The following is a 20,626-nucleotide window of genomic DNA, read 5'->3' as shown; positions in this document are numbered from 1 at the left end:
CTCTTCAGTGATGCTCGTGGCCTAAATATTTGAAATCCAAAGCTTATATAAATGTATTTCAAAATATTCAATCGGATCGATTAGTTTTTACAGAGACATATATACACATGTGCATATATGTCTCTGATTTTTAATAAGACTCTAAAATGTGCTTAATATTATACAAATTTAAATTAAATAGATTTTGAAAAATCTTTTTAATGGTTAGCTTTTTGTGAAAGCTAAAATAATTTCATGAACGCATCGCAATCTCCACTTCCGTTTTATCCCGCCCTCTACGCGGAAGCAAAAAAGTGACACCGGCAAAATAATCTTGGTAAGTTTATCAAAAAGAGAAAAACAGTATATGCTAACAGAAAATTAGTTAAGCAGATAGTGTAAGTTCATGTATTAAAGTTCTGCTTCATCATGTTGTGAAAAACATTGAGAAGCAATGGAAAATTACACAGGAAAACCGAATTTATCGAAAAGGGGGAGGGTTATCCTAGAAAACTTGTCTGCATTTTGCAAAATGCATTATTCGTCCAATCATTACAAGATAAATGAAAAGAGTTGAATGATTGATGGTCAATACTCAGATTAGCTTGACCATCGTGTAAATAAACTTGACTATATACTATTTAAGAGTAAGATATGTAACGACTACAGTGTAAGGATGAATCACTTCCTTAATTGGCTGTAATTGGCTTGTCAGTGATATGCTGAATTACATAGGTTTAAGATTATGAAAATTGTTTCGAATAAGCATTCAGAAATAATTTCACAATCAATCTAAAACAAAATAAACGAATTTGGAATAGGAACTGGCTAATTATAGTCTACATGGTCTAAGGCGTCCAAGAAAAAATAGCTTTGCAAGACGTCATAATTATTTGGATTAGTTATATTCTAGTCCAAAGTACAAAACCAACAGCTCAAACTCATGAAACAAATGGTTAACTTTGTTTAACCTTGACAATGTATACTTGTTGTTCTTGAAAAAATTATTTTGATTTTTTTCCAGTATTTTTATTAGCCCCCTTCTCCTGTTAACCATGTGTAAACAGAAACAGGAAACTTGATTTTAGAACAAATGTACATACATGTAGTGCTTAAATAGATCTATAACCTTACTATTTGATTAGTTTAAATCGAACATTGTTAGATTTTTTTAGTTTAGGTTTTCTTCATGTTCTTTGAGTAAATTCAATGTTCATAAAGGTCAAAGGAGATATATTTATTGTTTTATATTGTACATGTGTAGCCTAAAATACTATAAAAGGTCATGTTACATATAATTTATAAAACTAAGCTTTGGCACCATAACTCTGATGGTCCTTATATTATCTTAATTGATTTGGAGGACCTCCTCAAATTGTCAAATCATATTAAACATGTTAAAAGGACAGAAGTCAGCTACGGTTCCATAAACTACTTGAAGTATTGAGTTTAAAGGTTAAGATAAAAACCAGAACAATAACAGGATTTAAACCTAATTGTTTTAGAATGGAGAGACAGCATCATAAACATGTATGTACCTTTCAAGTTCAAATCATTTCCTATTTTCAGCTTTAGTTTTTGACTTGCATGTCTGCAGATCGAAAAATCAGTTTCATAAAACTTCTTTAAATCTGTATGGCTTGTGATGTGTTGTTTCTTTTAGGGAATTTTACTGGCATGGGCTGTCATGGCTGTATGACTTGTTGTTTATAGTGAAAATGGAATATTAAGTTAATTGTTTTTCAATAATTATTCAATTTATTGGGTAAGATGTCTTACTCAAGTAAAAATGATCACAAAGGATAGATTCACTTGCAAAACAGTTTGATAAGAATTTGCATTTTGTACTTGGGTAATGTCAACATAATTATAGTTTTTATACTGCCAATGCTGAATTTAAATACTGTGGAAATTAATCATTTTAATTGTTGGATACCAATTTACATTGTACTTGGGTTTCAGAGGTACAAAATTTACATTGTACAGGTGACCAACAAATTTATATGTTCAACATGTTCAAAGAAACATGAATTTTATATAGACTCGTAAGCAGGCTAGCTAGAGGTATAGGGGGAGGGTTGAGATCTCATAAACATGTTTAACCCCGCCGCAATATTGTGCCTGTCTCAAGTCTGGCCTTTGTTAGTCTTGTATGATTTTTGTCGAGCCTGCAACTTTTGTTGCAGAAAGCTCGACATAGAGATAGTGATGCTGCGGCGGCGGCGTTAGCTAACTTCTTAAAAAGTTTATATTTTAGAAGGTAGAAGACCTGGATGCTTCATACTTTGTATTTAGATGCCTCATGTTACGAACTTTCCCTCAGTCAGGTGTCATCTGACCTTGACCTCATTTTCATGGTTCAGAGGTCAAAGTTAAGTTTTTGAGTTTTGATCTAATTTACTAATACTTTATGCATTAGTCAACTATATTTGGTGTATGGAAATATTTTATGATCTATATGTCTGTTACGCAGGTATTATTTGACCTTGACCTCATTTTCACAGTCCATTGCTAAGTGTTACGTGTTTGTGTTTTGGTCTGTTTTTCTTGATTTTTAACCAATAAGTCAACTATATTTGTTGTATTGAAGAATTGTTAGCTGTACATGTCTGTCTGGCATGGTTCATCTGACCTTGACCTCATTTTCATGGTTCATTGATCAATTTTTTGTTTTCTTTGGGTTAATGTTGAGTTTATGTGACAGTTGTAATAAAGCTTTATATTTAGGTCTATCAACATAATATCAATGATTAGAATTAAGAATGCGAGACATTTCAGCGTGTGCACTCTTGTTAATTTTACAATGTAGTTTCTTGCGTATAACTTCAGAGTTTAGTATGACGTCCATTATCACTGTACTAGTATACATACACTGTACTTTTTAGGGGCCAGCTGAAGGACACCTATGGGTGCGGGAATTCTCTCTACATTGAAGACCCATTGGTGGCCTTCGGCTGTTGTCTGCACTATAGTGGTCGGGTTGTTGTCGCTTTGACACATTTCCCCCATTTCCTTTCTCAATTTTATTTGGCAAACCATCATGACCATGAAATCCATAATGCATTTAAAATCCAAGTTTTACTCCTCAATGAAAATATGTACCCACAAAATTAAATGAACCCCACAGTAGCAGACCTGATGCCAACTGCATGGTATTTGTATTGATGGCTTGGAAAGGAATTCTACAACTCAGTTTGAAGTCTATGGCACTTTATCTACATGATCTACATGTAGCACAAATCTTAAATTTGCATCTGATTTGTGTTCTTCAAAAAAAAATTCCCCATTTGTGATAATTTCCTGTACGTTAAAGTTGCCATTTGTTTTATATTTCAGGTATAAAGGTCAACAGTAATGGTGGGCAAAACCCCCCAAAATTTTGTTTACTTTTATTTTCCTCAGATATTTTTTTTTGCAACCTAAGTTCATGAAGTTGTGTTGAAATCTTTTTTTTTGTGTTTTGTTTCAATTTTTTGTTTTGTTTGGAATGTTTCTCATTATTTGCAGTCTTAATGATATACTTTTGTGCATGTTGAATGAAGCTCAATTTTATTGAAATTTTAGTTGAATTCCTTTGTCCTTGATTAGGGATGAATTGTACAAACCCAATAGGAATTTTACAAGCCTGGATTTAAAACGAAGTGTAAGGCCTGTTGCTTAATTTGAAGACTTAATGAACATTTATTTATACTAATTCACGTATATCTTCCAGTGATATATGGTTTGCCTTAAAATAGTGGAGAATAAAGGCTTTTTCCCCTGGAGAAGAATCCCAATTTGAAAAAAAATGGCTTAAGATTATTCCCAAAAAGACAACTTTTTTCCCAAACAGTGCAGTCTCTGTAGTAATTGTACATGAATTCAAGCTGAAAAACACTCATTTGAACAATTTTCTTGCCTAAAATGGCTATATGTGTACATTGAGGGTCTACATTTTTGTACATGTATTAATGTATCATACTCACAAAATGGAGTCTTATTTTAAAGCAGGGTTTGACTCTTCAAAATTTTGAACAGTTCTAATCTAAAAAAAAAAAAAAAAAAGGAGCTATACTCATGATACTGTAGGCAGTTATTTTTTTCGCCACTTCTTTCGCCAAAACAATATATTTTTCGCCACTTTATTATTTTTTTCACCAAGTAACACAAATATATTTTTCTTTTAAAATTTTACTTTTTTTCCAGCCCCCCTCCCTAAATAAGAAGTGGTTTTTACAACAAAACAAAACATCTTATCACTTGAAATTGATTCTTTGTGCAAGGTGTAGTCATTACATTGAATGGTTACTCTCATGCCAACCTTTTGAATAGATTTCTTCATAACGACAGTTTTCTTTTCTACTTCTAGACCAGCGTGAATAAGTAAAACTTAATGCATGAAACACGTGTGTCACTGAAACGACTTGAAAGTACCCACTCAAATCAATGATCTATATGAAAGTTAAATTATAAAGTTTTAAATTAGAATATTGGTTTTCAGTCTACCCGGTAGTAGTTGGATTAAGTGTTAAGTGCAGACTGCATGGATAAAACTAGAGAACTCTGAATATCTGTAAAAAAGTCAAAAACAAGAGTAGTGACCATCCTTCTCATGCTTTTGTCATGAACAGGATGTAATCAGCAGGGCTCACACTACTTCAGAATTCTAGGGAGAAGTGACTTCTCTTTTTGAAACTGATAGGGAAAAGTGGTGAGATTTGAAAGAGAAGTACTCATTCGTGCGGTGCGCTACAATGTTTGGATTTTACTGTAGTATAAAAGGTCATTTGTAAATAATGTTCTTTTTATATTGTTCAATTCATATCTGAGTATACAATTAAAGTAACATTTCAAATTAAAAGTTGTTTAAATTTTACTAAGGTCCTTGTGAGAAACTACCAACTTAATATCTAGCACTAAAAAAAATTTTTTTTTTTGAAAAGGTAAAGAAATTATAATATATATATCAATAATTACAATTTTACAATTTAATTAAAAACTATCTTGTGTATGAAATTCAATGTTTCTCATCAAAAGATATATAAAGGTAAGCTGGGCCATAATATATTGACATTAGTGTAATAGTCTAAGAGTTAAGCAACTTTACAATAGTTTACAACAATCCATATAAATTATAGGGAATCATATACACCAATCAATGATGAGTTTATTAAGATGTAACCAAAAGTCTTTTAATGCGTGTGGAATGCGTAATTTTTCCTTTTGGGATCAATATTCTTCTGTCAGCTGTTCCATCCGTGCGTTTGTGGTATTTTTTGTAAAAATACGGATTTCGGTCATAGCTGGTCCGTTTCCGATCCGTAAATAAATCATAATCATGAAAATAATCCCTTTATACAGAAATGTCAAATCATGAAATAAGTGATTATCCATTTGTACAGGAATGTCAAATCATAAATTATTAAGAAATATATATACAGTCCTACTTTGAAATTAGTCATGTTGCAGTTACCAAGGTTGCATGTTTATAATCTTTTATTATTCAGCTGCAGTTCACTGTTAATTGGCAAAAGAAGCAGTACATTGGCAATTTGACTAATATAAAAAAGAAGATGTGGTATGATTGACAAAGAGACAACTCTCCACAAGAGACCAAATGACACTGAAATTGACAACTCAAGTTACTGTAGGTCACTGTATGGCCTTCAACAATGAGCAAAGCCCATACTGTATACATGTAGGCCTACTAGTGTACATGTACATGCCCTTTAGTGATCTCTTTGTTTGTCTGCTAGAATTTTTATTTCTTGCAATTAGTCAAACTCAAAAGTTAAGATAGGCTCCAAAAAATTGAAGTGTGCAACGTTAATACATGTACCTGTAAAAGTATCGTTCCATTTGTGTGAAATTTGGAAAAAATGCTATAAATTAAAAAAAAAGAAGGTTTTATATATTGAAATATTACTGATTACAAATTTTGAGTAACAAAATATTACATAAAAAAGTTTAAATATACTTGAGATTTATCATGTTCTTAAATTGATTTTGTTGACTGTGAAGTTTGGTATTGTTAGTTGTAACAGTGTGCATATATATATAAGAAACAAAGTGCACATCCTTCATTTGTCCTTAGACTTAGGGGGTGGACTAAAGGGGTTCCTTATTCCCACTTGGATCTCTTCCCCATATTAACAATTACACCCTCACAATTCTACCAGATATATGGTTTAATTACACTTTTCCTGCATATCCAAGGACCCTATTTTTCTCCTATTCTCTCAGACTGTTCCTCTCTGTTTCATCCCATCTCCAACCTCTGTCTCTCATGTTCCTTAATCCCTGTTCAACACCTCATCCTTTGTTCAGTTGTAATATATGATGGTTATAAACTATTTTAACATCCAGAATATAATCCCTTACAAGTATGGTTTTACAAAATAGAGAATAATGGACAAATACGACAAAAAAAATGGCAAAAAAAAGAAGAAAAGAAAATATATGTATAATATATATATATGATATATGCTGGTGTTTAAAAATAAAGAATGGAGAATAATAGGCAAAAACATAAAGAATACAGAAAAATGGCTAAAAATTGAATAATACTGAAAAATGGCTAAAAAATGAAAGAATACAGAATTGAACCCCCCTTCTACTCTATTTCTAAATATAAAAGCTAGATGATTCTCCATGTATTCAATCATGCATATATCTGCAATGAAAACATTCAGGTACACCTTGGTTTTTAGGAATCCTTTGGTTACCATGAACTTTTGATAATTTAGGACTTGACCCTTTGTAATCTGTAAATCATGATAATCTTGATAAAAAGAAATTACTCTGTGGGGCATTCTAATGAAAGATATATCATATAAAGAAAATATATTGGCATGTACATATGTAACTTACCAAAAAGTGCACGTGGATCCAGGAAAGCATTTGAAGAAAAACAAATGTTGATTCTATAGAATTATATATAATGACTATAGCTACTGAAGCATGACTGCAGCGTTCTCCTCTAATGGCAGTTTTTGCCCCCCCTACCCACTTTTATGAATTTCTGGAGATCTGCAAGTACAGACCAAATTACAATACCAACTAATGAATCTTTATTTATCCACTTACATGTGGACGCCTCCGGGTTCGGGAATTTCTCGCTACATTGAAGACCTGTTGGTGACCTTCTGCTGTTTTTTTTTATTTGGTCTGGTTGTTGTCTCTTTGACACATTCCCAATTTCCATTCTCAATTTTATCAATTAGATAAATATATGTTTCAATTGATTAAAAATGTGTTTGTTCATGTACATTTCACTAATCTGAGTATACTATGTTTAAAGATTTTCATTATAGATTAAGGAAGAATAGAAAAACCTTGTTATTTAATTTTTGAAAATGTAGTTAATAAATCTGTCTGACTTTTTAATGTTTTAATTTAATAACAAAAGTAAAAGAAAACAATTTGCAGTCCTTTCTTTTTGCCTATTCATCTGAAAATGTATTTGAAAATACATAAAAAGTACATTTATTAATAATAAAGTTCATTGACCTTGGCAGCATTACAGCATTACAGCTACACAATGAAGGCTATAATTAGAAAAAAACAAATATTCCATATCTCTTGGCCTGATTTCAACTGATTCACAAGTGCCTGTACACCTAATCACACCTACAGCAGCATTACAAACAAGGTGACCTTGAGAATGCAAAAAAATCTGAAATTTTTATGTTTTATGCAAAATTGTAGAAATTGAAATCGGATACAGGTTAGAACTATCAACAGTTGATTAGGACTTTAAATATTGATTTTTATGTGGATATATATATATATATTAGATCTTTAATATCAGACAAAGTTTACTTTTCTTTAACACAATTCAATGTGGCACATGTGTTGCTTACTTTTATACCTGTGAATCGGATGGTTGAGTGAAAATTGGATGTTTATTGAAGTGTGAAATTATTAGTAATAATATATTGTGTCTGGATCTATGTAAAATTCAATTTAATTTGAAATAGACAAGGTATTCATTATTGAATGATTTGTTGTTACATTTCAACAAGGAAATTAGATTGGACTGATTGTACATTTATAGTCTGCTAATTTATGTGTTTTGTGTAAATAGAGATTAGTATATGTTAAAAGGAACTCCCACTATTTTTTTAGGAGACCACTTTACACGTGTACTTTTATTGAAATGCAAGGGTGTGTACACATAGTTTACATATCCATGGTATGACACACTCAATACTCATCAGTTTGGATATTTATAGACGTTACTATTGAAGTTATTTTTAGATTTGATGGATTTCACCTTTAATTAATTATGCTTTGTTGTTGTGCAAATACTGACTCGGACGATGATTCTTTTCAGGGGGGCAAATTTGCATCCCTTCAGACCAAAGAAACAGAAGTAAACGGCGTCAAGTCTTCTCCTGAAAGAGAACCGTCTTCAAACAAGGAAAAACAAGTTCAAGAAAAGAAAGTAGCGCCACCTGTTCAAGAGAAATCTTTAGGAAGGGAAGTAACTCGTACTTCAAGAGAAGATTCACAAGAGAGTCAATTAAGTCTCGCTCAGCAAGAAGTCGCAGAACTTAAACAAGTAATTCTACAGGAAATCCAAAGTAGCGATTCCAACAAGATGTCTCAGCAAGCATTATTATCAGCAGTGGATCGTCTAGAGGCTGTCGCTGTCAGGTTAGAAGGTCTAGCAGTCAAGACTGGTACATCTGCACCTAGCTCTAGTGCAGTTTCAGGTGTGTATATATGAATAATAAAAGTCTGACTCTTTATCTAGACCCAATGAATGGAAATAGTCCTACTATTCCAAATGAATTGGAATAATCCTTTTGAAGTCCAAATGAATTATAATAGTCTTTTTGTATTCCAAATGAATTGGATGAAAGGTCTTTTCAGAGTCCAAATGATTTTATTGTCTTTTAGAAGTCAAAATGAATTGATAGTCCTTTTGCATGTTTTGTATTCCAAACGAATTTAAATGTTCTTTTTCAAGTCCAAATGAACTGAGTCCAAATTATTTGAAATAGTCTTTTTGGAGTCCAAATGAATTAAAATTTTCCTTTTGTATTTCAAATGATTTTAAATCGACTTTTTGGAGTCCAAAAGAATTGAAAAACTCCATCTGCATGATCTGTATTCTAAATGAATTGAAATATTCCTTTTGTATTCCAAATGAATTGAATTAGTCCTTAATTTTGTATTCCAAATGAACTAAAAATCTAAAATAGTCCTTTTGTATTCCAAATGATTTGAAACAGTCTTTTTGGAGTCCAAATGAATAGAAATAGTTATTCTGTATTCCAAATGAATTAAATAGTCATTTAGTTTTTCAAATGTATTAAAATAGTCATTTAGTATTTCAAATGAATTGAAAAGGCCTTGTGTATTCCAAATGAATTCAATTAGTCCTTTTGTATTCCAAATAAACTGTTTAAGTCTTTTTCATGTTTTTGCAGACCTAATAAACATGATAAAGGGATATATATTGATATAAGAAAATGTTGATTGCCAATAAGACCATGTAAGACAACTTTCCACAAGAGACCAAATAAGTTGAAATAACATTGCAGTTGGCAACATATTTATCACCATTTAAGTTTACAAAAAGTCCCCCAGTGTGTCAGATTAGACAAGTTGTCTACTGTACATACACTAGCATAAGGTTCATTTCTATCTGACCACCATGCATATGTTGATCACCAAATTATTTGTTGATGCCTTAATTTGTTGTGTCATAGGAATGCTGTCTCAATTGATGTTTACTCCAAATACCCTTATTATTTACATACATTTGACGTACCTCACATTTCATGAGCATGATAAGTTAGAACCTGTTAATTCTTCAAAGATCCCATAAGGTGATTGATGATAAAAACCTTAGGCCAACCTTAATAAATTATGTGTTATTGTTTTAATTTGTTGTGTCATGGTATTGCTGTCTCATTGATGTTTCCAAATATATCCTGATTATTTACATACCTCACATAACATGAGTTAATTCTTCAAAGATACCATAAGGTGATTGATGTTATGAACATTAGGCCAACCTTAATAAATTATTTGTTAATGCCTTAAATTGTTGTGTCTTTGGATTGCTGTCTGTCTCGTTGATGTTTCCAAATACTGTAAACCAACTTATTTTCGTGGATACTTTATTTTGCGTTTTACCTTTTGTAGACCACTTCACAGCTTTTTGATCATGTTGATTTCGTGATTTTCCAACTTACTTGATGAAGCTCAATAAGGAATAGTCCAAGTTTTACATATTCACGATGATTTATATTCGCATTATTTTTCTACTCGAGAAAGTTGGAAAATAAGTTGGTTTACAGTATCCTAATTATTTACATACCTCATGTTACATGAGTAGGAACAGGTTATTTCTTCAAAGATACCATATCATGCATAAGTTGATTGTTGATATGAACCTTAGGCAACCCATAGAAATTTCATTGTTTGATGTATCTTGGGAATCATACTAAAATATGAGCTTATTATGTCCTTTATAGATATTTTTTGACAATTTATGGGGAATTCTATGGTTGAAATAACATGTGGAACCTTAAGCTCATGAAGCCCTAATGATAGTTTTTGTCAATTTATAGTTTGAAAATTGACAAAAAATATAATAAGGGCATATGAGCTTCGTATACGGTTTAGCAGGTATGTTTGAAGTTGCCTACCCATGTCTTGTAGAGTAGGTGAGGTACTTGAATAGGGGTTTCATTATTTTTGGGCCAACATAAGTTAAATATTCTACACAAGAACACAACATTGCAGAGCAGGAAAAAATCTTTGAGGACAAATTTTGAAATGATTTGTGTCATGTGCTTTGTCTGTGAGCAAAATGGTGAGCAACAATTGCAACATTCATTTTGGTCTCAAAACAAAATGAAAGAGTAGTAAAAGAGGAATACTATTACAATAAATTCATTGATAAAAAGTTTGAAGTAGGTTGGGTGTTTTCAAGCAGTGGAACTGAAAGTATCAATGGGTCCTACCTGTAATAAGCAACTAGGAACATTTTAAAGCAATGTGCAGCAAAAGGGGGCATTCCATGTTTTACACCCTTGACGTAAAGACATCAGTATGTCCTAAAATTAGTTTCCATTCTGTTGTTTGCCTCAATGAAATGTTTTGAAACTTATACACAATGCTTATATATTAATTATTACCACAAAACACAGATCAAGTTCAAATTTTGGGTGGCTTCAATTTTACAGTTCTCTAGTTATGTCCCTTTTATAGATTTTATATAAGGAGGTAGCTTCATCTGTGACCAATAGACAAATTCTCCATTTATTTTTTCATGTGCTGACCTAAATTTACTTAAAATTCAACAAAGGAGACCAATCATTTACATCTCATTTATTAAAGGGATTTAAAATAAATGATTCAAAAAATACTTCATAGACATGATGATGATAGAAGCAGAATTAAAAATTACATTTTTAAGACAGTTTATTTAATGCTGGCCATGGACAAAAAGTCCATTGCTTGGGGTTTCTGATAGGTTAGTTTACAACCATTACTCAAGACATAATTTATAGTTGGGGTTGTATTTATTAGCTCAAAAAGTAGGTGCATTTGTACTTACAAAAAAATGTATTAGAACACATAGTGAGTTATCATTGGTGATTACAAATACATGTAAAAAGTAAAAACACAAAAATACCGAACTCCGAGGAAAATTCAAAAAAGAGGGCTACCATCTTTAATTGTTCCCATTTATAGTATAATACAGCATTTTTATGAATTTAGGAAATTAATACAGTAACTGTATAGGTACAAACGAATCTGAGTCTGCAAAATTTCAAGTTTTCTTTTAAAATTATTTTATAATTCCACCCTAAGCCAGAGGCAGTCTAGGAAAAGCCATGGTATTTTAAATTAATCTAAAATTGAGTGAATTCATAGTTTTATAATTATTTTAATATTTCCTGCTTTTTGAAAAGACACCTACACATTTTATAAGATATGTATGATACATAAATCATGTACGTTCAGTTGTACAAATTAAGTTTATTTAATTTTAACAGTGAAACATGAAAAAAAACAAAAATGCTTTAAAAGATAGTCACAGTTAAGCATTTCATTAAACACTATACATTTAACCAGTGGCGGATCCAGAAATTTTCATAAGTGCATTAGAGGGGAGGCTCTGTCAACGTATATTTGTTCCACCTAGCTAACAGAAGTTCCAGTGGAAACTTTATTATAAACAATGTCATAATACCTGTACCTGTTGGAACAAATATTCTATACTATTTATTCCGTTAGGAACATCTACTGTAATATTTATTCCTGTGGAAATAATATTCCAGAATAGTTTTTCCATTTGGAACTTATATTATGAAGGAACTTCTATTCCGTGACAGCTCCAGTCATGTTTCAGTTATTCCCTATACAATCAAATATTTTTTTTCTAATAAAGGGGGGGGGGGGTAACATGGGCAATGGTCCCTAGAAAAACCCCAAAATCTGCCTCTTGATAACTTATACCTCATATTGAATAGATGTAGGAAGATGTGGTGTGAGTGCCAAGGAGACAACTCTCCATCCAAATAACAATTTATGAAAGTAAACCATTATAGGTCAATGTACGGCCTTCAACACAGAGCCCACACCGAACAATAAGCTATAAAGGGCCCAAACATTACTAGTGTAAAACCATTCAAAAAGGAAAACCAACAGGCTAATCTATATAAAAAACGAGAACCATTTATAAATTACATAAACAAACGACAACTATTGTACATCAGAATCCTGACTTAGGACAGATGCAAACATTCGCAGCGGTTTAAAACATTTTCATGGTACCTATGCCTTAATAGAACTACCTTATAAGAACGGGGATACTTTGATAGTAACTGATGACAAAAATGCATGTTTTCCCTCCAATTTTAACAGAACTCATCTTGCTCTAAGACAAGCTAAGGAACATAAAATTGAGCATGATATTAGAACATTGTAGAAAATGTTACTACAAGTACCTACCAACCTAATGTTTCTTCAGACGGAAACATTAAACACATATATAACATTATATGGCCTATTGTAGTTTCTGTTGATAAAATGTTACATCAAATTAACATGGGATAACTGACTGAAATAATGTTTTGTTATATATCTAATCTGACAAAAAGAAACAAAAAAACTTACCTGTTGTACATCACAGCTAATTGTTTATTTTTGTCTTGTGCATCATACATGTAGCATACAAACTACTTCTATGAATTCATGTCTTATTGACATTTGAGAAATAAACCGTGAGTTTTTATCCTGTAAAAATGTTACGAAATAATTATGGTCATTTTTCAGATGTTGTAGCACCATATGTATCAGCCTTTGATGATCTGGTGAAGGGATCTGTAGGACAGTTTTTAGACTTATCCAATAAAATTGGAGGAGATGTTGCTAAAATAGTGAGTAATATTATAATGTCTTTTAATTCATTTCTCACAAAGCATGAGCCTTCACCCAAAATGTGAACGCTGTTGGCAAGTGATCATGGTGTCAAGCTGAAAGCTTCCAGTTGTGTCTGGCAGCTTATATTTTATTACACTTACATGTAGAATGTAGTATCAGGTTTAGGTAGTTGGAGAGGTAGATAAATTCATTTATATTGCATAAGGGAACAACCATTTTAACTTCAATTTGGTTGGGGGGGTATTTTTTTTTTTAAATATTCTGATCCCCAAGATAAAAAATAGTATTCTGGTCAAGTAGAGGAAGAAATAACAATAGTTCTTTTCATCATATGGTGTTATGATTTATCATGTAACCCTTTCTTTCACATGATGGTCATCAAAGTATTCCACAGAGCTGTGGCCTAAATTGTTCTAAAAGGATACCTTCATTTCTATTTTCAAACAGCCACATTATTTAATAAAAAAAAATAATCATTTAATATATACATGTATGACCAACAAGAGAAATATGGCAAAATGTCTTCATATCAAACATTAAAGTCATAAGAAACCTCAAATTAAAAAAAGATATGCATATGTTTTTAATAACTAAATGGATAGTTTTCATTATACAACTTACATGACTTATGTACATATACTTTTTTCTGAGGATTTTTTTTTAATTTGACCACATTTAAAAGAAGTTTACCTATTTTAATTTGCTTCCAGGAAGCAATTCGCTGACATATTTTCCGTTTGCATAGTGACCCGAACGTAACCCTCCTCGTAAAAATCCGGTGACTACAATACGCATGGATCTGTCATTGAAAAAAACAAATATCTGATTATACATGTTAAACACGTGCTCAATACCCATGCTTTTTTTGTGATTTGTTTACTATAAGGTGACAATCGGTAAAACTCGGCTTCAAAACACATCATTTAATGAGCAGCCATATTTGTTAAATCATAACAAACAGAGAGAAAAAACCTTGACGATTATATGATATATTTGCGAAAATAATGATAAAATCGTGCACGGAGGACTAAGTTTATGATGTAGACATGCATTGGTTCAAGAATTGGACAAACATTATTTTTCACCACTCACTCGTTTCATATGACTTTAATTGATAAGAATCACAATATTTTTTTTTAAATGTTGCTAGAAAAATTGAATCGAACATTATTCCTATCTTTGGTTTCAAATAGGGAGTTTAAAAAAGAAAAGCATTTTTACAACCTAAACTTGTGGTCATGAAATTTCTCAAAAATGTATAAAAGAAGATGTACCCTACATACAGGTGTCATACCACCAATTAAAAGTCCCTATCTGTTCAACCAAATTTTACAATTTTCACATCTTTCCAAATATTTTACCTTAAGTTTAACTTCATAGAAACCAGGTATATCCTGAATCGCACATGTATCAGCTTTCTACATGCCAATTTTCAACAGGTGTTTAAAATCATATAAAAAAGAAAAGGTCTTCCGAATAGAGGTACCGCTAATAATAACCCCTGGTTTTCTGGAAATCTTAAATTAGTATACTATGGAGTGCATTAATCCTCAATTTTGAATGCAAACTCATAAACACGTATATTTTAGCTCAAAATGTTCTTAACATATTTCTCTTTCACCAAAAGTTTCATTTCTGCCAATTTGTGTTGGTTAGTTAAAGTAAACAATGACATCAAATGCACTATTTTTTGTCCGAGTAGGTCTACTTTCACATACGTTCTAAATTTGAGGGAGTAATTGGTGGTATGACACCTACAGTGATACCAGTTTATGATAATATGGACATAATTAGCGAAATAAATACTGTAAACCAACTAAATTTTGCGAGAGATTTATTTTTTGCGACTTTCACAAGTAGAAAAATAACACGAAATTAAATCGTCGCGAAAAGGAATAACTTGGATTTTTCCCTATCAAACTACATTAAAGTAAATAAGAAAATCGCGAAATTAAATCGCCGCGAAGTTGGCTAGCTGGGTATAAACACAAAGTAAAGTATCCGAGAAAATAAGTTGGTTTACAGTAGTTGTACTTTAAGACAATCATTAATGACCAAAAGCTAGACAACAAAAGTAATATAAACACAAAGTTCATGAACATAATAACCAAGACATACATGTAAGAGAATATCTGACTAAGAGTGTGCATGTGATGTAGATAGATCCTCTATACACTAAACATTCCAAGGGACCATATGTCATAGTTAACATATTTATCTTCAAAAGAGTTGTTGAAAGATCAGAAGAATATCTATTGGCATGGCCTTAAACAGAATTCTATTGGATAGAGGGTTCAGTGAACACTGAGGAGACTACATTGTACATGTATGAAATAATCAAGAATTTCATTATTGCCATAAATTTAGAAATGGAATTGGTTAATTTTCTCATGGTGTAAATTTTGTGATTTCCCTTTAAGAAACTATTATAAGGTTTTATTTTCACCCTTTTCCTTATCCATGATTCAAAGAACCAATTTACAAAATAAGCAACAACAAAGAAATTGCTTTGCCAAAATTTCCCACTTACATATATATATATAAAGTACTATTGTGTAGCCTTAGTAACACATGAGGATCACTTCTGTTTCCTTGTGTTAATACTGACAACATTACTATTTACAATCTGCAACTACTTTTTTTCAAGGTTTTAAATCAATAATTGTCAATTGTATTTAAGGTGGTACCCAACACTTTTACTAAAATTAATTTGGCTCGTTTAATTTTCATAAAATTTTGTCAAAGTATTTACTTTGACCCTTTAACAAATATATAAAAATTTCAAAAATTTTGAACCAACGGTTTTGTCAGAAAAATTACACTGGTTATATATAGCAGTTTGGCAAACACCAATTTTGATCATTGAGAAGCTTAATATTCCTTTACAACACAGCGTAATTAAAACGTTGAGGTGACTTAACAGAGTTATCTCCCTGAAGTGTTAGGTACCACCTTAAAATGGTCATCCTATGTTTATTTTAGGGGGAAATTGTATTCAAAATGGTCATCATATATTTATTTTAGGGGGAAATTGTATTTAAAATGGTCATCTTATGTTTATTTTAGGGGGAGATTGTATTTAAAATGGTCATCCTATGTTTATTTTAGGGGGAAATTGTATCCAAGGCCTTCCAAGAACAGAGACAACTACTAGTGGTAGCCTCCAAGAGCAAGAAACCAGCTGATGTAAGTTATATAGTCATTATCTGTTGTTTGATGCTTGCTTGAATTCACTAATAAATTACATTTATTTCTTTTTATGTCTTTGCAACAAAGTCAAGTGGCTTAAAATTATATATGCATTTGTTTTTCATCTAAGAGTTTATAATTCTTCTTTTCAATTCCCCTCATTATTTTGACTTTTAATTTTTTTTGATTTTAAATCTAGTAGGTGACAGAGTGGTCTAAGTAGTTCAACTTAACCCTTTCGCAACTCTCAACATTGAGGGTTTGAGTTTGAACACACATGGAAGGTGTGTTTAAAGATCTTTTTGAAAGTCTGTGGTTCTTCCCTGGAACTTCTGTGTTCTCCACTCAAATAAAATGGCTGACAAAAAATAGCCATCGGGGATGAAAGTGGTTTTAAACACCAATTATAATTTCATTCAATCATTTAATAGTGAATGTAGTGTTCAACTGTAGTATTTTAACCTCTATTCCAAGGTCACATCTCTTGGGATCAGTCAAAAAGTTTGACTGCATATATCAGCTATGTATTATTTACATTTATGAAATGATATGCATGATATGGTTGATAATTTCAAAAGGTCAAAAGTCTCAGAAATGAAATCAATTAAGGTATTATAATGTTAGTGTATTGAAGATAATTGATTTAAAAGTCCATAAGTTAATGGGTATTTAATCATGTTAAGTGTCTATGTAGTGTTTCTGCATCTTAGATGTCATCATTTCCACCTAAATACACCTGTCAGTCAGCATTTGAATGACAGATCATACAAGACACAGTGATCAAGGTGAAATTAAAATACATTAGATGAAAAAAACATCCATTTAAACATCTAATTCGAAAAGGGTACAGATTTAAAAAGTGTTTACATTGTCAAAAAACATGAATCAATCCTGTATGGAAACATTCTTAACATGCATCTTGTTTACCTTGCAGAAGGTTTGAATCAGTCCTGTATGGAGACATTCTTAACATGCATCTTGTTTACCTTGTCAAAAGGTTTGAATCAGTTCTGTATTGAGACATTCTTAGCATGCATCTTGTTTACCTTGTCAAAAGGTTTGAATCTGTTCTGTATGAGGACATTCTTAACATGTATCTTGTTTACCTTGTCAAAAGGTTTGAATTAGTCCTGTATGAGGACATTCTTAACATGTATCATGTTTACCTTTAAAGGTTTGAATCAGTCCTGTATGGAGACATTCTAATAACATGCATCTTGTTGACCTTGTCAAAAGGTTTGAATCAGTCCTGTATGGAGACATTCTAATAACATGCATCTTGTTTACCTTGTCAAAAGGTTTGAATCAGTCCTGTATGGAGACATTCTTAACATGTATCTTGTTTACCTTGTCAAAAGGTTTGAATCAGTCCTGTATGGAAACATTCTTAACATGTATCTTATTTACCTTGTCAGAAGGTTTGAATCAGTCCTGTATGGAGACATTCTTAACATGTATCTTGTTTACCTTGTCAGAAGGTTTGAATCAGTCCTGTATGGAGACATTCTTAACATGTATCTTGTTTACCTTGTCAAAAGGTTTGAATCAGTCCTGTATGGAGACATTCTTAACATGTATCCTGTTTACCTTGTCAAAAGGTTTGAATCAGTCCTGTATGGAGACATTCTTAACATGTATCTTGTTTACCTTGTCAAAAGGTTTGAATCAGATCTGTCTAGGGACATTCTTAACATGTATCTTGTTTACCTTGTCAAAAGGTTTGAATCAGATCTGTCTAGGGACATTCTTAACATGTATCTTGTTTACCTTGTCAAAAGGTTTGAATCAGATCTGTCTAGGGACATTCTTAACATGTATCTGGTTTACCTTGTCAAAAGGTTTGAATCAGATCTGTCTAGGGACATTCTTAACATGTATCGTGTTTACCTTGTCAAAAGGTTTGAATCAGATATGTCTATGGACATTCTTAACATGTATCTTGTTTACCTTGTCAAAAGGTTTGAATCAGATCTGTCTAGGGACATTCTTAACATGTATCTGGTTTACCTTGTCAAAAGGTTTGAATCAGATCTGTCTAGGGACATTCTTAACATGTATCTGGTTTACCTTGTCAAAAGGTTTGAATCAGATATGTCTAGGGACATTCTTAACATGTATCTTGTTTACCTTGTCAAAAGGTTTGAATCAGATATGTCTAGGGACATTCTTAACATGTATCTTGTTTACCTTGTCAAAAGGTTTGAATCAGATCTGTCTAGGGACTTTCTTAACATGTATCTTGTTTACCTTGTCAAAAGGTTTGAATCAGATCTGTCTAGGGACATTCTTAACATGTATCTGGTTTACCTTGTCAAAAGGTTTAACTTAATCCTGCAAAGGATCATTCAATGCAGTTATGTTGCTTACCAAGTTTTGCATGTTTTGCATAACACACAAGTTCATAAGGTTGATGCTGCTAAAAATCATGTGTGATTGCAATGTCCTTCCTTGTCAGAGTCAACAATCATTCGTTTTTTGTGTTATGGTCAGGCCAACATTTAAAATATCTTTGTTTCCCCTCTTCCGACTGAGGTTTTCAGGGAATGGGTAGGTAGGTAGGCATATTATTTTATTTTATTTTATTCCTTGACACTTTCAGGGGATCATCTAACTGTAATTTGAGTCAATAAGTTTAAAAGTAGGAACTCTTTTTCTCATTTCTGTTTTGAGTTTGTTTTCCCTAAAATTGGACAAAATTAAAACCATCATGATAATTAGATATCCCTTATTTAAGCATTCATTTTATGAAACAGGTGTTTTTTTCCAGAATATAGTACTTGTCTTTTTTATGCCTCATTTATGGGCATTATGTTTTCTGGTCTGTTTGTCCTTTGATCTGTCGTCCATTTGTCCTACTTCAGGTTAACGTTTTTGGTCAAGGTAGTTTTTGATGAAGTTGAAGTCCAATCACCTTAAAACTTGGTACACATGTTCCCTATGATATGATCTTTTTAATTTTAATGTCAAATTAGAATCAATAGAAATTGATAGTGCAGATGGATTCATTTTTCATGGATTGAAGAAGAATTATATTTATTGATGTTTGATTTTTTTTTTATTTGCTTATAATTCTGCCTTCAAGTCTTTAGAGTCAAATTCATACTTTAATACAGGGCTTCCAAAACAGTCATATATTTTGCACAATTATAAATTGTACGCCTAGGGAAAGCATGAAATTGTCATCTATTGTTTAGTTTTAAAAAAAAAGTTCATTGTACAATTTAATTTGCAGTTTACCTTTATCCATGAAATCAATTGAAGAAGAGGGATATGACCATTATAGGGACTCCAGGATTGGGTGTTTTATGCTCGAGATTTCAAGATTGACTCTTTTCATGCTTTTGGGAACTGGGAATTTTTATTTTGGGATTAAATTCAGGACCTCGAGATTTTGCGTTTTTAAAGCCCAGGATTTTGGGATCAGTACCCCTCCTACCCCCCTCATTGAAAGTAGTACCTATGAACAAATGAATAATAATGAATCCACAGTAGGCTGATGATAATTTTGTTTACTCTATTTTGCAGGGAGATTTAGCCAAGCTGTTACAGCCTTTATCAGACTGTCTTAGTGCTGCAGTGGTATGTATATCTTTAAGTCTGCCTGGAACAGATCTTTTCTTGTGAAATATTGTCTCATTGACAATCATACCACATCTTCTCACAAAAAAAATATCTGTATTAGTGCTGCAGTGGTATGTACATCTTTAAGATACAGGTTACTGTAAATTCAGAAATAAATGCAAGGTTTTTATTATTGTGAAAAATGCGACTGAGTTGTAAACGCAATAATTTAAACTCGCATTTTAAAATATTTCATATGAATTTAACAGGATTTTTCTCAAAATCGTAAAAATTAAAATCGCATTTAAGTCAAAAATGACAAAATCCCAATAATAAATGCACGCAATTATTTCTGAATTTACAGTATATGATAGTACAATCAAGTTTTCTCATTGACAATCTTAAAATTTAGAATGGATTTGGAGAATGAGTCAAAGAGACAACAACCCGACCATCATACCAGATCTTCAGATCTTCTCACAAAAAAATAAGATTTTTTTGTAATGTT

At 31.8% G+C, this 20,626-nt stretch overlaps 1 protein-coding gene across 4 annotated transcripts in view; it reads left to right on the top strand.

Annotated features, from left to right (window-relative positions):
* The first annotated feature begins 229 nt into the window (after window positions 1-229).
* The window catches only part of LOC134691387 (adenylyl cyclase-associated protein 1-like), a 63,500-nt gene continuing 43,103 nt past the window's right edge, over window positions 230-20,626 (top strand). Inside the window, exons 1-6 of one of the 4 annotated variants that reach the window (XM_063551902.1) lie at window positions 276-316; window positions 1,485-1,509; window positions 8,294-8,675; window positions 13,261-13,364; window positions 16,477-16,554; window positions 20,083-20,136. In XM_063551902.1, the coding sequence (XP_063407972.1) occupies window positions 1,486-1,509; window positions 8,294-8,675; window positions 13,261-13,364; window positions 16,477-16,554; window positions 20,083-20,136 (642 nt within the window). In that variant the 5' untranslated portion in view covers window positions 276-316; window position 1,485. Of the gene's footprint in view, window positions 378-1,484; window positions 1,510-3,315; window positions 3,337-8,293; window positions 8,676-13,260; window positions 13,365-16,476; window positions 16,555-20,082; window positions 20,137-20,626 lie in introns of those variants that run through there. The other 3 variants (XM_063551904.1, XM_063551906.1, XM_063551903.1) reach the window with 3 other exon arrangements.

This window comes from Mytilus trossulus, chromosome 11 (assembly GCF_036588685.1).
Source record: "Mytilus trossulus isolate FHL-02 chromosome 11, PNRI_Mtr1.1.1.hap1, whole genome shotgun sequence".
Lineage (NCBI taxonomy): Eukaryota > Metazoa > Mollusca > Bivalvia > Mytilida > Mytilidae > Mytilus > Mytilus trossulus.
The sequence above is the reverse complement of the archived record's forward strand: the minus strand, read 5'-3'. Positions and strand labels throughout refer to the sequence as shown.